We start from the raw sequence: 9,765 nt of genomic DNA, 5'->3' as shown, positions 1-9,765 counted from the left end.
GAAGCGGCATCTAAATTCCTCGCTTGTACGGGCTAGCAAAATCAGGAGCGCACATCAGTATTTTAGACCACATTTGAGGACAGTGGTGCCTTCAGGACATCGCTACGTGATCCAGCAGATCTTCATGGACCCCCGCAGCACTCTGCAGTGCAGGGGACCTGCCGAGCGCGGCAGGACACGGCTGGCTGCGGCGCGAGCCCTTCCCGCCTCCCTGAGGACCGTCTCCTCCCGGGCAGGGAGGGCAGGACCGCGCCGCCTGGCGGCGGCATCGCCCCCGTCTGCTCCGCTCGCCCAGAGCCACCAGCGCCGCCCGCGCCGGCACCTAACGGCAGCACCGCCTGCGCAGCCAATACCGCTCCCTCTCCGGGCCCCGCCCCAAGGCGACCGTTACCAGGGGCTCCTCCCCGCGGCGACCGTTACAGCGGCCCCAGCCCCGCCTCCCCGTGACGGTTACGGCCCCGCGCCGCCGCCGCGGGGGAGCCGCCGGATGCGCAGCCCCGCGCCGCCACCGAGGAGCCACGCGAGCCGGCGCCGGGCGGGCAGCTCCCTCTATCCCTCCCTGTCTCCGCTCTGCGGCTCCCTCCCTCCCGCGCCGTGGCCCGCAGCCAGTCACCCTTACTATTTCCATGTCCTGTTACAGCCTTTAAGGCGATTGACAATTCTGGGCCAAGAACTTTAAAGGCAAACCTGAAATACGGCCTGCGCGGAATGAAAGTCCCCTACCTCTTCATTTACCTGGGGAGAGAATAGAGTGTTTCCACGCACCAAGCGTACTACATTTTTTGCCTCTGCAACCTGCCTGGCCTCCTTGCAATGTGCCGCTAGAGGGGTGTCCGGGATGCTTTCGGATTCTTGGCTTAGTTGCGCTGAACTCGGGAGATCATCATTTGTCAGGCATAAGAACTGAATAGAGCTAAGCAGGTCTGCATGTATGATGGACACTGGTGGACAACACTAAGCAATTACCAACAGACAACCTACACTTGCGCTTGCTTTGTCCTTACGGGCCACCCCTGTGGTAGAATTTTCCCTGGATTATTCTTACCACTCTTGAGCCATGTCAAGGTGATCCAGATTCTCCTTGGTATCAGGGGTGTCATCCATGTCCTTTGCCCAGGGCTGTCCATTGCTCAAGGGTGGTCACTGAGGTGCTGAGGAGGACGGGGCAGCAGCTCGCGGCCATAGAAAGAGCGGCTTGCACTGACTGCTGCAATCCCAAATCAGATAAGATTTATCTGACTATCCTGACAACAACAAAACATAATATACTATTTAATAATCTTAATAATCACTGCACGTGGGATTTCATATTCTTCATGCCATAGCTGTCCTGCCCTCTTTGGAAATGACGAGTCACATTTACTAAGACTTACACCACTCTATCCTGTGACTTGCCCTTCCAGAGAGCTTTTAGGAATGCTCCTCAACTGTTGAGCTTCCACGATTATACAAAATTTCTCCTGATCATTCTATTTCATAGCTGTCTTTACAAACAGGCTAATGTGCTTTCCTGGCTGTTCACGCAGCCCAGAATGGGGTCCAGGCTACAATCGCTCTGGGGTTGATTCCTCTGTACTACCTGTGTAAGCACATGCAAATGCTTTAGTTTTTGCTTGTGAGAAGTTTGTAAACACTTACGGACCTTATGGACCATAAGCAACCTGCAAGCAAGAACTGAGCTATCCTCCTCTACAGCACTTGAGAGCTGCAGGTTGATTCCATCAAGACTGTAAGACTGTCAGAAACATATGTTACAAACACAGAAGTTCCCCAGCATAAACGGGAAGGAGTCACGGCTGTGGCTCTGACCTCTGCACTGATAAACGAAGTGCACTGGAGAAATATTAGAGAATATGTATTTCTGCTTCAGATGGAAGATGCAAAACTTCTAGGATGTAAAAGAGATGCTTACTCCAGAGCAAAGCAAAATACTGGATGTGAATATAAACCCACCAGAATGTGTAACTGCAAAAGCATCTGCCTATTGGCTCACAAATAATATACACCTTCATGTCGTTATATATATATATATATACATTTCACCTTGCATGGCAGCAAGTCTAAACTGCCAAGGAAAGGAGTTTGGTGATTTGGGCTCAGTTCTTTTTAATTTATTTTTACTAGTAGACTTGACAGGAAGCCCTATTTAAGGACAGTAAGTTCCTCTCACTTCTAGAAATGATCATAGATCACCTGGGAAAAAACAAATACAATAATGAGGCAAGTTGCAAAAGACTCTTTTCTGCCTTGGTCTTGGTATGACTGGGATTCCGTGATCCAGAGACAACAGGCATATTTACAATAATAAATAAATAAATAAAACTACAATAGAAGCACTCTGCCCAAGCCTAGGACAACTTTTAAAATATAAATAAATAAATAAATAAAGCAGATTGTCTTTATCACCACAGGTAGCTGGAATGTAAGTAGCAGTTAGCTGTTACTTTTAGGTAGCCTAAAAACCCCTAATCATTTACAGCTATATAGTATCTTGCTCAATGGAAACATTGTTGCCTTTCATGAGGCAATAAATAACAAAATAGCAGAGTAGATGACCAAACTCCCTTTTACTTCAAAGTGTGTTCCTCTTTAGTTGAAGAGAGTTGTGTAAAAGCAATCACACAAATATAACTTAGCTGAATGGACAACGTTAGTTTTCAATAGCTGATGTTGAAGAGAACTAAAAGACATTGCAAATAGGCAGAGTGCCTAAAAAGGTGACATGGGGCTGTCAAGCAGCCTAGGGATCAGGATGCTGGAGGACACCTGAGCAGCTGCGGTTGTTTACCTGCCACTGACCAAACACACCTGGGTTTGTAGGTGCCAAGTGCTTCTGAGGCCAGGGCAGAGGCATCTCACTATGTTATATGTCAGGGAAATGAACTCTTCAAAGTTAAAGCATTTCTTTTGGAAACATTCTGGGGATAAGTTTCAGACTCCAATGATGGCTTGTTTCACTATGATTATTCAACAGTTCCTGCATATCTGCCTTTTTAACAGTTTTACAGAATAGTCTCAGCTTCACCAGGAGAACAGATTGAAGAACTAATTCAGTCATAACATTCGGGGTTAGAAATTTAAAGATAAAACTAGAACTTTTCTCTAACGGTCATACTAATTCAGATGGGATTAAAAAAGAAGCTCGAATAAAGCCATAGTTGTGCTATAAGGATATAGTACTCAAATTCTTGATGAAGCTGTAACATCCTGAAAACTATATATTTTTTTTTCACCAAAAGTGACCTGCCTACGGGAATGTTCCTAATTCGTCCAGAACAAAACTTCCCAAGCAGTGAGAGACAATGACTTAAATATCACTACGGAGACAATAACATGTATTTGAAACAAACAATTATAATAGTTGAGCACATATCAAAATAATCTCGTAACTGTGAAATTATTTCTTTTCCAGACAAAGTTATTTCTTAAGAGTGAATCTCGTTTCCTGCCCTACACAGCACCCACCAGAGGAGGGGCCTGCCCAGTGGGACCTTCATTTTAGAGATGAACTTACGTCTATCCCCTACAGGACAGCAACTTCAAAACCTGCCCTTACCCAAGCAAGGAGTGATTCTCCCTTCCCTGCTCCGACTGCATTTCAAACTTGGTGAGATTACATAAGAACATGATTAGAGAAATTCCTTGGGTAGATAAAAACTCTTAAAAAAGGTTTAAAATGGGCATCCCTAAAATGATTCAATAAGCTTTTTTAAAAAACTTTGAAGTAAAATCAATTGATTTTAAATCTGTTACTCTAATACAATACAGATAATCAACTCAAAAGCGTTTATAGCAAACTTTACAATAATTATTATCTTACAATAACCTTGAGAAATATGTAGTGATCCTTTGTGCTTACAACATCACTTTAGGCTTTGGAAAGCTATTGGTTCATATAAGAAGGAAGTTTTACTCTGATGTACTGAACATGTTGCTTGGCTTTTAAACTGATCAGTCACAGTCACGGTTCCTTTAGAAGGATCAAAATCCAACAACCTTTCATCTTCAACTCAATAAATAACATCCCATTTAATTCAGTTTTTATTCAATGAAATGATGTATAAAAACTTACAAATCTGAGAACTTAACTATACACAAAAAGATGATATTCAGTTTAAACGTATACACAGAGCCGAGCTGTGGTTTGTGACTTGCCCTCTCCCACCCCTTCCCCCCGAACACGTGGTCTCTGTTTCGGACGGGGCTCTTGTTCTGGCTGCTTCAGCTTCCATGGGCCCGGGAACTGCTCAGGGGGCTTCACTGCTGCTGTCAGTTTAGGGTTTTAGGCTATTTGCAAAAATTCCAGGCATTTATAGAAAATAATAAGAATCAACAACTTGATTTTAAACACAAAGATGCAGTGCTATCATCAGCGGTAACTAAAACTACAGAATTCATCCTTTCAGTTTTTGCAGACTTTGTCTTGGCTTTGAAAACAACGGGGCTCTCAAAGAGCAAGATTTGCCACTTCAGGACTGCAGATTCACTGCCAAACAACCATGATCCCCTGCTGCCAGCAGGTCACTCTGTCCTCCTTCCTCTTCACCTGAGCTCACGCAATTAGCTCCAGGGAGATCCTGGGCATTCCCTGCCTAAGGCAAGGGTTTCTCCTCTCACCCAGCTAACAAAGCTAACGCCTCGCGCGTGTCGGTGTCGCAGGGCTCATCGGGGCGTCACCTCTCTAGTTCCCCGGCTATCCTGAGTGACCACTCACGTATCCGCTTCCTTTCAACAGGCCAACGAAAACACACACAGTTCAGGACATCTTAAATTTGCTTAAAAATAATCCGTGCAGTGACTAGTTCTGTCAAACACCTAAAAGACTTTGGGGGCTGAATCTGAAAGCAGATGGCCAGTTGCTTCAAAAGGATGTGTGCATTTATTTACCTGTACCAAATATACACACAAACACTTTCTATATATATATATATGTGTATATATATATATAACTCTTTATGCATATACAATATTTTATATATATATGCATATATATATATATAAAGATTGCCATCACATTATTACAGATTCTTGAGTCAAAATCTGACCAAGTAACTACTTTGCTTGAATCAATGATGCTACCTGAAACAGATACCCGAAGGCATATTTAAAGGACAACATAAGGCAAAAAAAAAAAAAAAACTCAAATCCCCAAACCCTCAGCTCTTTTTTACTCAATGAATAGTTTCTTGGATTCATTGAGGAAAAAAAAAAAGAGAGAGTTTTTTTTTAAGTTATAATAATTAACTTGCACATGGAGTTTGATTTGCCAGATCTTCTCAAAATGCCTTTTACCGGGGAAATATATATATATCTATTCTTTGCTTACCGAACTCATATTCCATTTCTCATTACACTCATCATTGTATCTAAATATGCTTTTAAGTAACCTAAACTTTGTTTAAAATCTATTAAATTTAGATTAACTAATACTATCAACATAGTTTGCTGAGTTATTTTTCATGCGTTCCTTTGTATTAAAATCAATTATGTTGTGTGATGCAAGAGCTTTTTGTTTGTTTTGGTGGGAGAGGCAAAGTCCAATTTCCTAATGTGTCAGTACAGTTCTGGTTGCTGAAGACAAAGGGTGGTCAGGAGAATGGTGGAAAAGATGGCAGGAGGAAAGTGAGGTAATAGAGGGGAGGGAGAAATCGGTTTAATAAAAACGAATAAAGAAACTTTAAAAATTGATATAGGCTTCACATTCAGTCTAACAACACTGCTTCCTGCTCCTTTTTGATGGAGGCTAACACTGAATTCTCAGTCTCTGTGGCTTCCGTGTCCCCGCTACCTAGTAGAATGGAGCGATCTTCCTCTAGAGTAAAAACAGAGTTCTGATTTTGGCACGAATGTTTAACTACTTCATTGGGAGTGGAGAACGTTTTGTCACACAAGTTACATTTGTAGGGCTTGTTGGTCGGCACCAGCATGTTGTCCATTTGGCTGCCTTCCTCAAAGGTGCAGAGCTCCAGCGTCTGTTTGTCCACCATCGTGTACGTGTCCATGCTCTGGTTTAGGCACACGTGCCTGGCAGCCTGGTTCGCCCTACAGAAGCTTTTGTCGCAAGTGCTGCACTTGAAAGGTTTGCCGGTGTGGATGTACATGTGCTCCCTCCAGTGGCTTTTCTGAATAAATTTGCGGCCGCAAATGGAACATTCGTATTTCCGCCGTTTCACTTCCCTCTCCTGGTCGGCCTGCTCCAGGTTGTCTATGTCGGCAATGTCTGAGGGGGGCGGCGTCTCCGACTGCTGCTGCCCGTCGATGATCGGCGAGTCCGAGATCTGCTGCAGCTCGCTGTCGCTGATCATTCCGGCTTCAGGCACTTCCATGGCGTCTTTATCGGCTGTGTTGTTGCAGAGAGACAGAGAAATGTTGCTTTCCCCCTGCTGGGAGGAGGTGAAGGGAACCCCGGTGTGGATCTGGAGGTGCTCGCGCAAGCTGCTGCGCAGGTTGAAGCGGCGGCCACAGAGGTGGCAGGCGTAGTATTTTGGGAAGCTTCCGTTCCTTTTCATGATGCTTGGCTTGACGTGCGCTATTGTGAGCGAGGGCTGCTCGTCCGAGGAAGAGGCTTCCATGTTGGCTTCCTCTCCCGTGGGCGAGTTATTGCCAGCGGCAGACACCAGCTCTGGAGATAAAGATGATGGCAACGGGTCGGACGCGGTCATGTTTGTCCGGGTCACTTGTGGCAGCGTCGTAGCCAGCTGCGAGCCCTCGGAAACCTGCTCCGGGTTCATCCGTGAGGTCTGGGGCCTTGGTTCCCGCCCGAGTTTGTCAGATGCTGATGTAACCTTGCTGGGATGTCTTATCTGGTGATCTGCAATCTGAATGCCATATAATGAAGATGCTAATGGAAAAACTTGATCCGGGTGGGAAAAAGTTCCCTGACTTGCGAGGCTGGCCTCTTGAATTAGTGGATATGCATGCAGAAACTTTATTCCCTGTTCTAGTCGAACTGGGTCAATGAGTTGCGGGGCCATCTTCCCAGTGTACATCAAATGCAAGAGATAACTGAAGATATCTGGCTGTATGTCAGTTGCTTTCAAACGGACGCATTCACTGAAATGTGAAACAAAATTATCAGTACCAGATAAGAAAAACACATTTTTAACCAGAGCTAGGTTATTAAATTGTTAATAAAAATCAGACATATTACTTAAATTCAAAAGACACAATCTGCAATAAATACGTTTGCTTAATGAAATATGTCCATTCTGCTAATGGGAATAGGATACTACCAGTTGCTTATCAGTCTGTAATGAGTTAACAAACACATTTATTATGGTGATATGAAGTGGTATTTGTCATTCTCATAATGATGGGAAAATCCTGTCACATAGGTATTACACTCCAAAGCTTCTACTAACCGTCAAGTCCTGCAACAGTTACTGTTAATTAAAAAGATAGGGTACATTCCATCGGTTGAGAAATACTCTGATATAAAGGTGCTAATTTTATCAGCTCCTTTAAAGTGACACTTTGTTTTCCAGAGGAAAGTAACTTGGCTTGAAAGATAAAGCTGTCCCGTTGCAATCTATAACTTTTTGAATTGCTGTTATGTTACAGAATTGTTGCTACATATTATTATATTTTGAAAATTGTGATGATATTTTGCCCTCTGTTCTTGGATATCAACATGTCTATAGCTGAAATAAAACCTCCTAGTGAGCCTAAATTCTTTTCCAGCTCTTACTCCTGAAAACACCTAAAACTAATTTGGCACTGGCCTCTGATTTCTATACCTCACCAGCATTTACAGGAACAGTTTTGCAAATGTCCATTATCACCATATCTAAACTGTACTACGATCCAGAAACCACGCAGGAAAACACGTGAATTCCCTCGGGATCAGGTGCAGCAGGTGGACACGTCTGCTGCACGAAGGGCAGGCCTGTCGCGGAGCAGAAGAGCACTGTCCCCGCCGGGGGTTAGAGCCCCCCGCTCCGTGGGGCACGGGCTGCAGCGCCCCCTCTGCCCAAGAGCATCCCAGCAAACACTGCCCTCCCAGCGGGAGCATCCGTCCCGCGTTAGGATACGCTGAATCTGTGGGCCTGGATGATCTTGAAGGTCTTTTCCAACCGTAATGATTCCATGAATCAAAACTCCCACCATTCCTCTGCTGAAGTCTGATTTTTGTGTAGAAAGGCAAGATTCAGGGAACAGGAAAGAAAATCGGGAATGCTGGATGATATGAGAGAATCTGGGATTCTGTTTTTGTCAGTTGTTTGTAGCTATTACATTAAACAAATATTGAATAAAAGACAGAAATCCAGGGGCAGACATGACCCCGCACTGCTGCCTAAATGCTCCAACCACAGTAGGCTACTAAGGTGAGGAAGAGATTACAGTCAATTCATTCCTTTATCAATTGAGGTGCATCCTTTTTGCGGGGTGCATCCCTCTGACTGCTTTTGAACTCAAGATATATTACTCAAATGTAAACGCTTCCAATGCTGTTCTCAGAGATGATTATAGGCTCTTGACAGAGCATCAAGACATACACATTTGCCTGCAGACCTGTCTCAGAAGTGCAAATGTGCCTTTGACCTTGACTCATGGTTAAAAACTCTTAGCATTTGCGCACCTAGTAAAAACTTTTTAAGTGAGTTCAAATAAGTGGGAAAAAAGCAAGAATATCTTCAAAACCTTCTTTATCTTTTCTATGCCCACTATGTCAGGCTGCCCGTAAAATAAAATAACAATAATAAAAAATCTCTTGTTTTCCACCACTATATAATATTGTGTTATTTAACCTACTTTGGTAAACCTAAAAACAAATAAAACAAATTACCAGCTTTTATATGTTTATTTCTCCAAATCACTTAGCAAATACTTATTGGGTTTTATGTTATGTTATGGAAATGTCAGGAGTGGTGCCGGGGCTGGGGGGAGAGGTGTGAGTGATAGAAAAAAAAAAAAAGTGCAACAGTGAAAAGACAGGAGCCCTTAAATATTCAATTAAATATTCAATTCTGGGCATTCTATGCTTTTGAAAGATAAAGTAGATTTGCTAAATTACAACACGATTGTTAAAGAATCACATTTCAACTTTTAGCACTTTTTTACTAGTCTTCCAGTTTGCAGGTAGGAACAGATTGCAGATTCATTTTATGTCATCGCAAGAAGCAAAAAGAACATTTCAGAAGGTTTCAAAATGTTGCTAGACTCTCTTACCTTAGCTAACTGAGCAATGTTTTATCAGTTAACCCTTTTATAGTTACCTGGTTTGATGAACAAACAACATCTTAAAGTAGTTGGAGAAAGAAGCAAGGACAGATTTGTGTGCCTTGAAGTAGACATCACCAATAGCAACTGTGCAGTCACACAGGAAACCAAACTCTCTTTGAGCATTTAGCTGCTGCAGCAGAATAAGTCCATGGTTGGCCAAATCCATTTTTTACACTCTGAAAAGTAAATAACTTTCATGTAAAACTTATCAGTAGATGTACAGAAGTAGCAGTAGATCTGTCTAACATCTATATGCAACACTTATAGCAGTGAACTTAGCATAGCAGTAACAACTCTTAATCCCAAGCTACTGTATAAATCATATTTTACACAAAGGAAAGTATCTCTATTTCATGAGAGACAATGTGATTCATGAAGGCTTAAGCAGCAAAGCAGAGCCAGGAATAGAGAATTCTGAAAAGGAACAGGGAGGGACATAGATACAACAACATAAACAGTTAGACGGAAGGGAGGAAAGATTGATAAGTAGTAAAAAATGCTAATATTTAAAAATAAATATTTTAAATGGAAGATAGAAGAATT

At 43.0% G+C, this 9,765-nt stretch overlaps 1 protein-coding gene across 1 annotated transcript; it reads right to left on the bottom strand.

Moving 5' to 3' along the window:
• Positions 1–5,628: 5,628 nt before the first annotated feature.
• ZBTB2 (zinc finger and BTB domain containing 2) lies at positions 5,629–9,388 on the bottom strand. The gene is made up of 2 exons (XM_010224408.2): positions 9,216–9,388; positions 5,629–7,053 (listed from the first exon to the last, which is right to left on the bottom strand). Exons 1-2 carry the CDS (start codon positions 9,386–9,388, stop codon positions 5,703–5,705), a joined length of 1,524 nt encoding a protein of 507 aa, XP_010222710.2. The 3' UTR covers positions 5,629–5,702.
• Between the last annotated feature and the right edge of the window lie 377 nt (positions 9,389–9,765).

The sequence above is a fragment of the Tinamus guttatus genome, unplaced genomic scaffold (genome assembly GCF_059628265.1).
Source record: "Tinamus guttatus ecotype Peru unplaced genomic scaffold, ASM5962826v1 Tinamus_guttatus_pri_ptg000716l, whole genome shotgun sequence".
Lineage (NCBI taxonomy): Eukaryota > Metazoa > Chordata > Aves > Tinamiformes > Tinamidae > Tinamus > Tinamus guttatus.
Note: the sequence above shows the minus strand (reverse complement) of the source record. Positions and strands in the feature narration are given on the sequence as shown.